The following is a 17,323-nucleotide window of genomic DNA, read 5'->3' on the forward strand; positions in this document are numbered from 1 at the left end:
AAAGTGGCACATGCACAATTGTGCGAACGCTACTATAATTAAACTCAACAACAACAACCCCCAAATTGATCCCTGTTTGTTTAACTTGAAGAAAATGGCGATTAGAATTGGGAACTGAAACTCTGTTATAGTGCTCATTTTATCTTCGAAAATGGTTGATAGTACCTGGAAGGTTTAATCAACATTATGAAAATATCAACTTCTAGTAAAAAGTCGTATAATTTGTTATGTTTTCTTTCCAAATGACATTCTTAGTACACTGTAATTAACAATGTTGAAGGAAATTTCAATCAATGAAAATGTCACTTTTGCCTAGTGGAGGTAGTACATTAATAAATAAATACCAATCAAATAATTCTTTTAATCAAGTGAAATTTGTGTTTTAGTTTTATCTTTTAGTTCCTTTTCAGTGTAATCATCATAAATGCCCTCTTGTATTTGAATATAAAATGTGTCAATCTACTTAACAGCTGTGTCTGAAGTCTTTTCTATTAGAACCTGATTAAGTCCTGTGTTCTGATGTATGACTAGCAGATGTTTTTATTGTATTGTTGCACTGAATTTAAAGCTGGCCTCTTGAATTGTCATGTTAATTGCATTTTTTTTATCATTTAAAGGAGGTGGAATAAAAGAAAAGTTAAAAGTCATGCACATCCTATATGCCAGGGATCTCAACTCAAACCACCCCGAGGGCCGCATGAGGCCATTTTCGGTGGCCCAATGGCCACACCACCTTTGCTATGTCTGATGACATCTTGTGACGTCAATCATTTTGCAGGCCACAGGATATGGCTTGGCAGGCCGCATGCAGCCTGCGTACCGATGTTTGAAACCGCTGCTATACGCTTAAGATCTAGCGGCCCCAGTCATATAGACTCATTCATAAATGTGATCAAAGATAGCAAGGCCACCTAGTGAAATGAATACTTCGTAAAATGAAGAGCTTTATTTCACAGAGATGGACCATTGTCGGGGAAATGAATTTCAGAGAATTCCTGAATTAGCACTTAGACATATCCTCAAGGCTGATAAAAGTTTTACTATTACTTGCAGTGAAATTACGTCATCAATATTTTACTAATTGAATAATACAAAAATAGAGTTCTGACATAATCAATTGTCTCATGAAATAACTGTTGCTAGTTTGTTTTTTTTTAAATAAAAAGCAATCTTGTTTGGTGGTAGATCAACAGCTAGTCTGGTTGCCTGCTTCGTAGACACACTGCTTCACTATTACATAATACTCCCGGAACTAGACTAATCCAAGTAAACAAAAAGGAGTGATGTAATACACAGCTGGTTTCGCATACACTTAATGGTCGTTGAAACCAGCAGGAATAATGTTAACGATCTTTCAGATGTTGGACATTTTGAAATTAAATGTAATTCAGGTAAAGTGGGCAAGTATGTTGCCTAGAAAGTGTAAACTTTGACTTCTTCTGTTAGGAAAGCAAAAATGACTTCGCCCTGTGATTTTTGTTTTCTAGACGAACATTGAATGGCCATCCTTTTTTAGATGCTCCCTCACCATGGCCAGGTTAGTTCCAGTGTTATGTTATATATAGGTCAAGGCAAAATGTAGGTTTCAAGCCATCAGATAGTTGGTGTTGGTATCAATTACACCAACAAACAAACAAACTTGCACATTCACAGGCATGTGTTTTGATAGCTGATTGACCACCAACCATTTCCTGAGCAAGTTAGCAACTATTACTACCTGATTTTCGCAAGTTATACTTTGATGATAAAAACATATAAACTTGTGTTTCTAAACTTAAATTTATGTAAATAGCAATTTGAGTTTTAAGAATATAATCAGTAACATGAATATTTTTATTGCCGCGTGTACATTATTTTCTTGATAAAAATCAGTTTGGAACCTTAATGGTAGACATCGCTGTTCTGAGAAGTACCATTTTATTATTTTGTCTCTTTTCGTAAACCATTGGGCAGATCTATTCAAGAAAATATACAATTTGTAAGAAAGAAGATACTAAATATTATGTTATTAAAGATTTAGTTTTAAAATGTAATTATGTAGGTCATAAATATGCGGGACATTGCTATGTTCTGGAATTCGATGAGAGACACTGTAAGGTCAAAGCTGTATTCTGAGTTTACTAATTTTTGTGAAAATAAGAAGAAAAACACGCAGCAAAGCATATACTATTGAACCAGTGCCTTATATTACACCAAGTACGTAGAGATAGTGAAATATTATGTTTGCAATCCTATCAATGAACTGTTGTAACTAATCTATGAAGTGAGTGATTACTTTAAGAAAACCCCACTTTCTAAAAATAGATGCTTTTGCATGTTGGTGTGTTGATTCGGTTGAGAAAAAAGGGTTTAGTTCATTCATATACTGATTTCAATTCTTCAGTGCATTGTCTATTAATAGTTGAGGTAAAGTTTTATTGGCAACAAAGAAATTAGGATGAATATTATGATCTGAAAGACGTGCATTTTCTCTCGTGTACATGGTACAGGGGTTGTTTCAAACAAATTTAGAAATCTTTTCAAATGCCATTTTATAATGAACTTTCAGAGATTAAAAATATGTAAAAAATACTGATTAAGGGTAGTTGATTAAGCATTTGTACTAACTTGCAATTACAATACTGTAATCTAGTTACTCAATTAAATTTCATTACAGTAAAACCTGTTATGAGAGACCGCCCCTTCTGCCAACCAAAAGTGGTCTCTCAAGACAGGTGGTCTCTCATAAGAGGTGTGTGAAAATGGACTGGTTTTCAGGGTCAATAGTTAGCATTGTTGAAAAATAATTAATACCCATACTCACTGTACATGTATCATATCCTTTATTCATGAATCTTGTTAAATAATGCATGCATTCCTCTCAAAATATCTTTATATAATAAAGATATACATCTATCAAACAACGAGAATAAAATTTATATTTCAACATCACATTAATATGTACAAAAAATGAACAGTTAGATATGATGTATATATCTTATTTTATACACTTATTCACTGTTTTTTTTAAAAGAAATCCATTATACTTCTTTATTGACATGTTTTACTCAGCTCTTTGGTCTGAAGATGTATCTCAATTATTGCCTTTTCCTGAATCAACTTTCCACTTACTGGTATGTTTTTACTCCTTGCAACACAAAATCACTCCCATACTCGCTCGTTCAGATCTCCGTAAACTGTCCGTCGTGCCGTGGCATATTTCCTCTGTGCTTGTGCACCTTTCTGCCATTCGTTTCTAATGGACTTCTTGTCTTTGATTACATTTTGAACTTGCGTTTTACCGACGCTTTATCCTGACTGCTATATTGCGAGTGGTCTCACCTTTTTCATTTCTTTCAATGACATTAATCCTTTCTTCCAGTGTTAAAATTTTTCTTTTTTTCAGCGGAGATTCTGCCGTTGTTATTAGTGTTGACGTTATAAAGACTATAGGTTTTGATCAGGTTTTGGGGAATTGTGGAATAAATATATATTATGTACCAATGAATGAAACCAAAATACATAATTAACTCATCAGGAAACAATACTGTACATTTATTTAAATCAACAGCGTTATAGCTCGATAAACAAATGTTCCGACCATCTGCACCCACGTAAACAGATTGTGACTTGGTGAAACACTAACAAAAGAAATAAAAAATAATTTTAAAAAAATCCGGAAATGATTCTCACTTACTAGTATTAAAGACAATGAGCTCATTCACCCTCTAGGCATTATGGATTAACTGGAAAGCAAACGACGTACTCAAACCAACACTGAAGCCCTTTTAAACGATTTCTCACTTGGACATAAGGACTACCGGCGTTTTGTGAGTTTTCATACAGATAAAGAAAAAATACAAACCTCTAAATTGACTGCGTATATCCATCATTACTCCCTTTGATGTTACTCTTACTGGCTATTCACATGACTTCGGCACTACAATGGCGGTTAGTGACATGTACTTTAGTCTGGTTTACTGCAGTTTACAAATGACACCGTACGCTCGAGTTGTAAATTTCACAAAACTGGTACTGTAGCAAGACAAATTATTTTTAAATACTTTATTAGAGCAATCTTTGCTATTTTTGCCGTCTTTGTTACAAAGGATTAAATGATGGTTAGAGGTGTTTATCCCGATATATGGTTGTTCAACTATAGTGTTATTTAATGTGCACTTTGTTTGCATACTACATTTATCCCGAGCTCTAGTGTTTACAAAGGATTAAGTTAAGGTCAGTGGTGTCAATCTGTTTTGATTTTTTGGCGATGCGGTCGTTCATAGCAGTGTCAAAATGCATATTTTGCCAAGAAATCGCGGTCGCTGGTCGCGTTCAGCAGGTGGTCGTTCATAACAGAGCGTTTATATAGTAAAATCGATCCGTGCATTACGATTGCGGTCGGACATGACAGGTGGTCGCTCATAGCAGAGGTCGCTCATGACAGGTTTTACTGTACAATGTATAGCTTTGTTCTCTTTTTAAGTCATATTGCCAAAAATACACGTTAAACATACACCAGATGTGTTTATAATGTGTGTGTGTGTGTGTATGTATATGTGTATATATATATATCTGTGTGCGTGTGTGTGTGTGTGTGTGTGTGTGTGTGTAACTCAGAACATTTTCTACTTGAAAATAAAGTAATGCTTAAAACCATTGTTAAATGCAAATATGCATACTATGAAATAGATGGCATGATTCAAATAAGAGAATGAAAACATCACCCACCCACCCCACACACACATTGCATGTCATGCTTTGCTCCCACTTCCCCCTGTTCTCACTTCTCCATGTTCTGTTCAAAAGGAGAAGTCACTTCTCCCTAAATTCAAGTCTAGCTTGACCCCTGTAATTTATACAGAATAATGGAAACAACTTCATTAGAAAAAGCACTTTATTGACAATTATTCTCGATGCTATTATAATAAGAGGATTCAGTAATTAAACAGTCCAGTTCCCCTCCCCCTTTGGTTTTCTCGATGTCTAGCTGATTTTTTGGGAGGTCACTCGGTAACTCTTGTCCTCGCTTATAGTGCAGTCTTTTTTTGGACCCTGTTGTGCCTAAGTTATCGAGGGAATGGTATATATATATTTCATTAGCCTAGGTTCTGATGTAATAACCCAATCTACACCTTGGTAGATCAAACATATTTTAGTGCTTTGTCCAGGTGACATCTATTGGATGCCATGAGCTGCCTCCCGTAGTATGTTATGCCAATTAGCCAATTGTGTGTAATAGTGGTGTATTGTACATCGACCAAAAATTGTTCGAGGCAATTGACCTAAAAAGGATACTTTGTAAGATTAACATTGAAAGTATGACTGCGTACCAGAGGAAATCTATTATAGGTGTATTTGAGTGAAAGGTATTTGTCCAAACATGGACCGGTAGTGTAAAATTGCTTATTTCTCAGTCCATTCAAGCTGTGTGCTCTCCTTGTCTCAGTCATGTAGAAACAGTGTTTAAATTTGAACAACTTAATTTTGATTGGATGCGTTGGATTTCCTCCGCATCTGATGAAGTTCACAGACCTGAAGCACAGAAATGTCTGCTCTATACACCAAGGTGTAGATAGGGCTTTCATATCAGAACCTTGGCTAGCAAAGATGAGTTAACACATGTAAAATGCTAAAAGAACATGGTCATTTAAGACAGGAGGTCTCTTTGCTGGGGGTCACTCATCTGTATAACAGATTAATGGTTGCATTAAGAAACTCTTCAACTTGAGCATACACTCAAGCTCAACATTTGATAGTTTGCAATAAATAAACTAATTGAAATGCAAAGAAATAGTACATTTAGATTCAGAAATCTGTTCAATCTTTATAGTTTACATGTATTTTGTAACAATATAACAAATGTAAGACGTAAGTGTGTTACTGATTCAGTTTCTGCACAGTAACTGGTTGTCTACACTCTATAGTTATGAAATTTTGTGAATGGCTCACACTTAGGATAAGGAAGACCCTAATGACTTCATAGTCAAAAGTCCAAAGGTTAAGGTCACTGTGACTAAAAGAAGAAAAATAGTATCTGCACAATAAATTGAGTTCTCCACTATCTCAGTTACAGAATGATGTGGATGACTTGCACTGTGGGTATGAAAAAAAATTTTGGGGTCACTGACTGACAGAAGAAACATTTGCAGTTTGGATAAGGAAGAAGTCCCAAAGATTTCAGTCCTGGAAGCTCAAAGGTCAAGGTCAGTATTGAATGAAGAAAAGTGGTTTCTACAAATTGATTAGAGTCCTCTTACCAGCAAAAGTTACTAAATGCTATGAATGGCTTGCACTTGGGGCAAGGAATAACCCTGTTGATTTTGAGATTAAAGGTCAAGGTCACAGACTGAAAGAATAAAAATTGTTTTTACACAGTAACATCGTTTTCTAAAACACGTATCTTGATCAAACTTTGTTGATGACTTGCACCTTTAAGGAGGATGCCTACTAAGTTTGGGGTCAAAGGCTAAGGTCACTTTGGCTAAAGAAGAAACATTTCTCTGCAAAAAAAATTGTTACCTGATTGTACATAGAGGACTATTAACATTTGCTTTTGCCTTTTAGAAAAGGACTATGATAATGCTTAACATGAGGTGAAAAGATCAGAACATTTGTATAATGAAATAGGAAGATACAGTAGACTCTAAATGCCTTTAGAAATGTTACACAATTTGGTTTCATTTGCAAAGATAATATGGTAAACACCCCCTACTTTATTTAAAGGTGTAATTATACCAGGACAGATGCAAATGCTAGACTAAAGCATAGTGTCCAATGAGCTTCATGCATCTGTGAACAATTGCTATTTTAATCTTGTTTTTAAAACCATTGGAACAGTTTGAAACAGAGCAACTAGGCATGATGGGCTTTCAGAAATTTGTACAAATGATGCCGATTCGCCATCAGATGTGACTGCTATTAGTAAAAGTAACCAAAACCATTTAAAAAACTTCTAAAACATTCAAACACTCCAAAGAGAATTTGATTAAATTTGACAGAAAGCATTCCAGCAGGGAAACATTTCATGCTTGTACAAATTATGCTGACTGCTCCAGTGGCCTAGTGGTTAGATCATCTGCCTCAGATGTGGAGGTCATGGGTTCGAACCCCAGCTGAGTCTTACCAAAGACTTATAAAAATGGTACTAACAGCTGTCTCACAAATCACTCAGCATTAAGAGGTTAGTGGTAGGACTGGTCGGCCTGGTGTTAGGATAATGCAACTGTGGGGGACATGATACATATCTGCATCATGATGCCCCACTGCAAGACATCACTATAAACTGCCACACTGCAGACATCATAGCAATATGGCTACCTACCTAGCATGAGAAATCTGCCAATTAAAATAAATAAATTTAAAGATGCATTGGAAGGCGCGTATTATAAGCTTCGGCGTTTTGGTATCAAAGTTAGAACATGGAGGATAAATCAAACAGTATTTAATGTACATGTAAGCAGGAGGTATAGATCAAATTATTGTCTCTTTCTTTCCCTCTGTCTCTCTATGTATCCATCTATGTATCTACATGTCTGCAGCATGATGCCCCAGTGCTAGACATCACTATAAAATGCCACACTGCAGACATCATAGCAATATGGCTGCAGAATTGTTAAAGCTACATTAAAAATTCAAATCACACACACACACACACGTACACGCACACATTATGCTGATCCACCTTCCAATATGACTGCAGTTACTAAGAATATAAAAGCCACTGTTACTAAAAATAAATAAAACTTAAACGACTTGTCCAGAACTGCTGAATAGAATTTGACCAAGCTTGACAGAAATCATCCTGGCATGAATCCTTTCCAGATGTGTACACATTATGCCAATCTGCTTTCAGATATGCCAACCATTGCTAACAACAGAGAAATCTTGAAGTAACTGCTGTTAAAAACCTCTGAACTGAATTTGACTAATCTTGACATAAAGTATCCTGTCACAAAGACCATTAAGATTTCTACAAATTATGCCAATCCATCATCAAATATGACCATCATACTTAAATATGGGAAAACATTAAGACTATTTCTTCCAAAAAGACCAAGGGCTAGAAATATAGTGGCATCATTTATTAGTACAAAACTCGATAGAAAACTTTTGGATTTAATACATTTCAGATTTGTGCCATTAAAATAGAACAACTTGTAAACAGCTTCTCAAAAACTATTAACGGAATTTGACCAGATTTGATAGAAAACATCTTACCATCGAGGGGCTTTAAGTTTGTACAGCTGAATACTGATCCACAATCAAATATGGCTACCATTACTAAAAATAGTAAACATTATATGGCTGCATAACTGATGAACATAATATGATCATACTTGATAGAAAGCATACTGGCATTAAAACCTTTCAAATTTTTACAATTGGTGCCTATGTGCCATCAAAAATGGGTGTAGTTACTAAATATAGATATCTCTTGAAGCCAGTTCCTCTCTAAAGTCATTGAATTGTATTTGACCACTGTTTACAGAAACTATCCTGGTATGAATATATTTCAGATGTACACAAATGATGCTGATTCCTTATCAAATGTGATCAGTGTTACTAAAGTTAGAAAGAAAAATGACTTTGAACAACTGCTCAACATAAAGCATCCTAGAATAAAGAGCTTTCAACTTTGTACAGATGATTCCATCCAGCACTGAAAGTTGATGTGCATTTACTCAACTTTATCTGAAAAACCCCCACAAAAAGACCTGTTAAACATAATTTACCAACTTTGACAAATAATACGCTTTCAGCATTGGTCTCATAATGCTTATGTTCCTTCAGATATGGATGCAGATAGAAATACTAAAGGAATCATATAACAATTGTTTTTACAGCTTATACAGTTAACAACATTGGAAGAAAGAAATCTTAGCCAACTGCTTTGGTACATTTCATATTTTCTGTTTGGAAGAGGCACATGCTGTTAATGAGTTCACATTAGGGAAACTTAAAATTGTGGACAATGAACAATAATACAGAATGAAAGTATTTTGAAAGGATATAGCACACATTAAACTTATTCTCAGCCTATTGAGGCTTTCTGTGTGAGGTTTGACACTAAATAAAAATGTAGCTGAAGGAAGTCTTACATGTCAAATATTTAAACAGCCAGGTCTAATTGTAACAGGTGCTTTTGGAAATCTCTTCATGTGTTTATTTTTATGAATATGTGAGTTCTCTCCCTTTGATCGTTTTACTGGACACATTATAAAGGGAATTAATCAAATGGTGTATGTTTCATAATAAATATGAAATATGCCAGTGGACATTGAAAATAGAGTAGTACAATTTTTGATGTGTCATTCTGAGCTCAGGCTTCATATGTTTCATTAAATTTCATACATATCTTAATTTTCCTTCCTAATTTGTGTTTGTGTCATTTGAACTTTTTTGTAACAGAAGAATAAAGGTGTAAAATAAAATGGAACAAAATTCTCATTCTAAATAAACTTAAGATACTTTTAACAAAATCCACTGACATATTCATACCTGAGATCAATTGAGGTTCCATAATAATGACTTGGGCTTGGTTTCTTGTTGAAAAGGAGAATATTTGACTTGCTTCAGAGGGTTTAAATCAATAACGTAAAGTGTACTTTTACCATTCAAAGCTTTTATTAACAGATTCTCTATATGTAAAAGTGCTGCAGTTTTGTGATAATAAGCTCTCATTGTTCGTTGGAAGAAATGGATTTGCAATACTTTCTGGACCAGTCATTAAATTCAGTGTTATAGCAAATTATAGTTTCCAAGAGCTAGAACCAACCAGAATTTTTTTATAAACATAGATGATACAACTGTGAATATTTACTTTTATCTGCAATAGCCTTGGACTTGTTGGTATTTGCATTTGATATCCTTCTCCTTCAGTGAGTCTGATCCAGTTGCAGACCAAATTTTAATACTTTGTTGTAAACGATGGCCCAGAAATGTATTGAAATTTCTTACCTAAAGCATATTTATGAAACCAATAACTATCAGGCTCTATGCAGTCTTTCTTGCCTTTTGTGACAAATACGTTTTTCTGACACTGGAACATTCAGTACAAAGAGAAGTCACTTAGGCAGTTGCAGTAAGGGAAGGGAGAGCTACTTCATATGGAGAACTTGTAAAATAAATTACTTGACAATAGTTAAGGGACATAAATTATTTGCCAGTGTCAGATTGTGTCATTTGCAGAAGGGGTACAATGACCTGATCCAACATTTCTAAACTTCTTCTAATGTTTGGTCTCTAAAACCAGCAAATTTTTATGGTTTATATATTCATTAATGTGGGCTATATTGAGGCATTGATTTGACAGGCAAAATGGGTATAGATCACATGATGCTGTGGCAAAAAATGGTTTTGTCATTAAATTTATATTTTTCTTACAGATCGATCATGTCTTTATCAGGGAAGACAGAGAATGAAGTGAAGGGCATAGAATAGATGACAAACTTAAGTTCTTCCTAATTTCTGAGAAATTGCACCCTGAATTATTGGAGGGACTACAATCATCACTCTTCTGTCTGAACAGAAACATGGTATTGAAGAAATTCATTATGGCAAAGTAAATGTATTAGGAAATTAAGTATGTTCCATAGGTATTCTTCTTCACGTCTTTATCATCCATGGCTGCGTGGATATCTTATAATCATTTCTGTATTAAGAAATCTAAGCAATACAAGAATTTCAGCGTCACTTTTTCAATTTAAAAGGTTGTAGACCTCTTCAGCTCAGTAATAAATATGAAATGATTTTGTGAGCAAAATTTGTTTGGTTTAAAGTATATTTTATGACCTTATGCTACGTTGCATAGTGCATATAATTTCAGTACATTTCCTCCGTTTGCAAATACTCTCCTTTAAGTTTTGTTGTAGAGAAAAAATAAAAAGACTTCCATGTTCAATTGCACCTCTTTATGTATTTTAGTGTTGAACATCATTGAACATATGCCAGATTTCCAGTATATTTTCTTTCATGCCCCAAAACCAGGATCAATTCAGTGGACATTGATATATATATAAGATCACTTAATTTTGATGGTGTTATTTATACAGCTGCCTTCCAAGAAGATTAACCAGTCTCAATTTCTTCTCACATTGATTTCTTTGCCTTTTTCTGTAAATGTTGCATATATATATATATATATATATATATATATATATACTGTACAAACATGTCCACAAACTTTAAACATTGAAGACACCTTGTACAAATATTTAATGTTTTCTTTTTTTGAAAATTAAAGCTAGATATTCTTTTAATGAAGGTTCTTGATGGCAGTGCTATAAAATGTGAGCATCAGCATTTCATACCAGTATCTCTTTGTACAATAATAAATACAGCAAAACTAAAGTCCAGTGGGAAGATCATCATTAGAGTCTTTATAGACACAATTAAAGGGGAGTGATTAAAAGTGCTGGAAGAGCTTTGTTGGTTTTTAATTCATGAGGGAGTCGTTCATTTCTTATTGTGATAGGTTGTGATGTTTTAGTATCTTTTCTTGCTGCTTATACGAATTGAATGCTTCACTCTTGGGATTAAGTAGAGTACAGTCACTATTTATATTGTATAATATGTTGTATTAGATTATACATTGTTTAATGTTAAGTACTTTTGAATTCTGCAAAACACATAGAACTAATATCATAGTGAATTTCTTACTTGACCATGTAAGTCCTCAAAGTTTGGTTGATTTTGCATATTCACTTCTGATGTAAATAATGAATTTTATTGAAATTTTGATGGTTTATTTTGAAAACGATTTTCTTTTCAGATAAGATGTGTGATAAACAAAGATTAAATTTGTATCGTGTGAGTCGATTATTATTAGAACCATGTACTGACGTACTACGATATTTCTTTGAAAAGCTTTACTCAAATCAAGGTGACCTTCAATCATTTTTAAAAATAAAAGTAAATAAGAAGAAAATAAAAAGACTTTGTCTACAAAACATTATCACCAGTGACCAGAAAGAAATTTTAAAACCAAGTAATGGGACTCTTCCGTCGCTCTCGAATCTTGATATAACTCTGTTGTGCATTCTTTTGACAAATTTATGCCATCACCAAGTTGGGAAACCACAGTGTGGATGGACAGGAGAACCAGATGATAAGGACATTTCAACAGGAGCAGATATCCTTCGGCTAAGGAAAACAAGAAACAGGCTATATGCACATCGCACAAATGCAATGATGACTGAAAGTGATTTCCAGGAAACATGGGGTAAAACTTGTGGAGTCATATCAAGATTGTCGAGTAATCTTGAACAAAATCTGCAAGAAGATATTCAGAGTAAAATTGATGAAATCAGCAAAGCTCAGGTTGATCCTGACACAATGTATAAATTGTTTGACGTTCTCTTTAATCAAGCTTTATGTAAGATACTGGATAGAATTGGAGACCCACAGCCTGATCATTTAGCTCCAGAGGGTGCATATCACGATAGTGCTGAAGAAGCAGAGACTGGTATGTAGGCTTTTATTTTTATAAATTTTGGATCTGAACCTAAAAAGACATAAAACAATAATGATTTAATTTCTTCTTTAATGCTTATTATGCAAGTTGCTGTATATTTGCTGATATTTTGATTTAATTTTTTTGATTGTTCATTAAAGCCATGACTAAGGTTCCAGTACAATATCTCACTGGATGTCAAACATCTCCTTCAGTGTTAAAAAATAAATGCATTTATTACTGAAGCATGTTCAGTGTCTCACCACCATAAATCCCCATGGTTGCCATTGCATATTTCAAACCCCCTACCCTCATCCCTTGACAGTGTTACACAGCAGCCCTAGTGCAAATTCCATCATTCATATATATGATGACTGTTCACACCTTCATTGCATGTATAAAGTTCAGTATTGAAATATATAGCAATACAAAGTTTAGCATAATTTGTGAAACACAGCATTCCATGTACAAGAGTATTCACCAGAAGACTTATTATGATGTCAGGATAATGGTCCTGATATGAGGTCCTGTATTGTCACAACAGTAGCCATCTTGAAAATCTTGTTATTGCTACTCTACCTGAATGAAAAATAATATTTGTCTCAGAGTTTTCACCAGAATTCTTATGATACTGGTCATGGGTTTTTTTACTGATAGACTTATTTTGATGTCTAATTGGTCATAAATGAAATGATGGTGCTCAGACATCCAATCTTGAAAATGTGAATGCTGCATTAGCCATTTTGAAATTATTGTACAGTTTCTTCCCCTGAATCGGTGGTCACATCAGTATAGGGTTTTCACTGAAAGATTTCTTATGATATCTGGTTGGCTGTAAAAGAAAATAGTGCCAATCTGACCTCCAGTGGCCATCTGGAAAATCATATTTTCACCACTTCTCCTAGACGGTTGGTTGTATCAACATTGTGATTTCACCAGAAAATTTCTTATGATGTTTAGTTAGTTCTAAATGGGAATGGTTTGGTGACCGCTCCGGTGGCCTAGTGGTTAGAGCGTCCGCCTTGGATGCGGGAGGTCGCTGGTTTGAACTCTGGCCGAGTCATACCAAAGACTTACTAAAATGGTACTAACAGCTACCTCGCTTGGCACTCAGCATTAAGAGGTTATTGTTAGGACTGGTCGGCCTGGTGTCAGTATAATGTGACTGGGTGGGACATCATGCTACATGTCTGTGGCATGATGCCCCAATGCCTAGTCATCACTATAAACTGTCACACTGTAGACATCGAACCGATATGACTGAAAAATTGTTAAAGCTACGTTAAAAATCTAAATCACGCACACACACACACTGTTATCAAGTACTGTCAGCATGGCAGCCATCTTGCAAATATGTGTTCAGTTACTTCTCAAAAAACAGATAGACCTATCATCATGTGGTTTTCGTCGGAAGATTTCTTATAATTCTTATTGTTTCTAAATTAAAGTGGTGCTGTTCTGATATTACAGCAATCAGTCAATGGCTGACCTCAGGACCTGGAGGAAAACATTGCTTTATAAGATTTTGGTTTTATCTTTTCATATTTGAAGTGTAGCATTTGCAACATGGTGTGGCAAATAGTATTTACAAAATATAGCTATTTTGGGCATACAGATATTGGAGTCAGGGTGCGTGGCATTTTAGTCAGGGCTTGTGATTCATTTTTTAAGTCACCAGATCCTGATCATTCTTTGACAGTCTTTTATGCCAAGATATTTAGATGTGTTGAGACTTAAGATAGTTAAATTATCCTCTCAAAATTGGTATTTTATAGCACCAAGACATTTCTTTATGGTCAGTAGTCACATTGTATTTAAAATCTATTTACCATGGTAGTTTAATTTTCATGAATTACATGACTTAAATATTTCCCTGAGGAGTGGACAGCGGGACACAGTTTAAGAAAGGGTGATTAAACATGTTCTAGAGGAATCTTATATTCAGTGAAGAGAGAGTATGATTTTGACGTTTTATGCTTATTTATAGGTACAGTACAGTTAACAGATGAGGATAAAGTGAATATTAAGGTTCTTTTCATCATAAACAAGAAGAAACTTTGGCAATGAAAATTACATCTGATTGTAACATCTTTACTTCAGATGTCAGTTGTTATTATCCAGCCTCATAAATATGATGGAAATAAAACGTTTTTTTGAGGGGAACAACATTATCAGAATGTCAATAATGAAAGGAAATGGACAAGGACCTCCATACGTATTCATATCAGCTTCATGTTCAAATGCCTCACACATTTGCAAAAGCAATTCTTGTTTCTAGAATGGTTGAAATCCATAGTTACAGCAATTAATAAACTCTGTTGTATTTGCAGAAATTGCCAATGGTTATGATTTTATCATATGTGTCATTAAACTGTATCCTGAGTTGAAGTCTAATATGACCAGGAGGAGCTTAATGGCCATTGCAAAAAGTCTCCTAGCTAGGAAGATGATCAGTGAGGATGAATACGAAAGATTACAAGACACTACAAAGCCAAGAAGATGCCTCATTGACACGCTTCTTAAGAAGATTCTTCGTGTAGATCCTGAAAAAACAGAGATGTTGAAATGCTTTCTTAATCAACTTAGCATCTACCATCCAGCGATGGCAACAAAGATATCTCAAATGGCAGTGACTGAAGCAGAAAGGACAGGTAAGATTCAAAGTACCTGAAGTGTTTCAGTTTGTAAAATCCTAAATATGTAATAAAAATACAATCTCTGAGTTTTATATGTCTTCTAAAGATATTGCTCAGTTTAATAGTAGTAACACATTTCATGATGTTTACTCCCTCTGATACCTAGTTGACTTCTGTCATTTAGAATATTGTCCTTCTTTCCCTTGGTTATTGCTATTATTCTGTCTTGGGCCTTTCCTAATAATTATTCATTGTATGAGGTCATGAAAGCTGAATACTGGCAGTGTCAATCTACTTTCTCTTTGCTCTGTCTTTGATCAGTGTTGCAGCAAAAATCACTAGGCCCAATTATGTGAGTCTAGCAAGGTGCCAAGCCATCCTCCAGGCTGCAGTAGAGTACCCAGTTGACAGCTATGGCAAGTTCACTTGACAGCTTATTTTAGGTGATCAGCATTACTCTTGGCTGCCAAATTCAACAATGCATTAATAACACTATTTTGTATCAGACTAATTTTAATTATGCTATACTTACCTGATATTACTGCCCAACTCTCATCTCCATGCCTGCTCTGATATCATTTCGGTCTATACCCAAATCAAAGAAGGATGATATTTTGAATGAGGGGAAGTTGACTAATATTTCAGGCTGCTATCTTTTTTGTGTGTTTTAAATCTAGACCTCTAGGCTGGCAATAATTATCTTGGACTGGTGACTAGCACCAGGAAAAGATACAGCAATGCAGTAATAACAGGCAAGTATCACATAAATTAAATTAGTTTCCTCTGAACCACAACTACACTATTTAATAACCCTTGAATACTGGTACGCAATAAAATTTAAATGCATATTATTGAAGAAGTTCTCAAGTTATTGCTCGGTATCAGACAGATCAGTAATGTATACCAAATGCAGGGTGTATAAAACTAGATATAGCAAGATCAAAACTTGAAGTATAATATCAATTTAAAGAGAGAGACACACATACACATGCACACACATATTTAACTGATGAAGGACAGAGCAACACTTGCTTATAGCTCTAATGGTCATAGTCCAGAAGACCCAGTGGGATGGTCTGTCTTCCTGTCCACCTATTAGCATGCTATCACTACTCCTAAACTACTCTGAGAATTACCATGAAACTTTACACACACATTCATCTCATAGTCTGGTTCATAATAAATTAAATTGGTGCAACTGCAATGTCCTGTATGGCCAACACAGCAGCCATCTTGAGAACCTTGTTATCGCTACTCCTTATGAAAGGATGGTCCTATCAACATAGAGTTTTCACTTAAAGGCTTTTTGTGATGTCTTATTGGTCCTAAATGAAAATGGTGTCAATATGACATCCATTATGACTGCCACAGTAGCCATCTTGACAATCTTTTCACTATTTCTCCTGAATGTAAAGACATTTTGACATGGGGTTTTCACAGGAAGACTTTTTGTGATTTCTAGTTGGCCCTAAATAAAAATGTTGCGTCTGATGTCAAATATATTTTTCTCAGCAACCATTTTGAAAATTGTTATTCCTCATGAATAAAAGTCATATTCATATTGGGTTTTCAGCCCTTATTTATTATGTCTAGTTGGCCATAATAAAATGGTGCAGCTCATGCATTGCTGCTACTGTTGCCATCTTGAAAATCTTGCTATTGTTACTTTTCCTAAATGGGTAGTTTTATCAACATCGAATTTTTCCTAAATGTCTTCTTATGAAGTCTAATTGGTTCTAAATGAAAATGGTGCGGGTCAGACATGCAGTGTGGCCACCAGAATGAAGCAAAAACCCTTATTATGGCTTCTTCTCATGACATTGTGCTTTTACTAGAAGATGTCTTTATGTCTTGTTGGTTCAGAATGGAGATGATTCAAATTTGATATCCAATAGGGCCATCAAGTCAGCCATCTTGAAAGTCTTGTTATTGTTACTCCCCCAAAAATGGAAAGTTATATTAGCATGCAGTTTTTGAAAGAATTCTTATAATGTCTTGTTGCTCTCAAATTAAAACATTGCTTATGATGTCCAATATGACCATTATGGAAATAGTCTTATCTTGAATTTATGCAAATTCTATTCACCCATTTGAGCATCTGTTCCTTCTAGTGGTTCTTGTTAACCAGCTAAATGCTTTTGACTCTCATTGAGTCTTTGTCAAAAGCAAATACAAAACACAGACTAAATGATGTCATGTCTTAGTGGTTTCAAATCAAAACCAGTTTGGTGCAACCTCGAACAGATTCAAATAA

General features: G+C 34.8%; 1 protein-coding gene across 1 annotated transcript in view; it reads left to right on the plus strand.

Moving 5' to 3' along the window:
• Positions 1-1,291: 1,291 nt before the first annotated feature.
• Positions 1,292-17,323, plus strand: part of LOC149770955 (uncharacterized) — a gene marked incomplete at its 3' end in the record, with an annotated part of 85,931 nt that continues 69,899 nt past the window's right edge. The window contains exons 1-4 of the mRNA XM_089948949.1: positions 1,292-1,391; positions 10,368-10,517; positions 11,753-12,445; positions 14,764-15,084. Coding sequence (XP_089805075.1) covers positions 11,758-12,445; positions 14,764-15,084 — 1,009 coding nt within the window. The remainder of the gene's footprint in view (positions 1,392-10,367; positions 10,518-11,752; positions 12,446-14,763; positions 15,085-17,323) is intronic.

The sequence above is a fragment of the Sinohyriopsis cumingii genome, unplaced genomic scaffold, assembly GCF_028554795.1.
Source record: "Sinohyriopsis cumingii isolate HCF-2022 unplaced genomic scaffold, ASM2855479v2 utg002196l, whole genome shotgun sequence".
Classification (NCBI taxonomy): Eukaryota; Metazoa; Mollusca; class Bivalvia; order Unionida; family Unionidae; genus Sinohyriopsis; species Sinohyriopsis cumingii.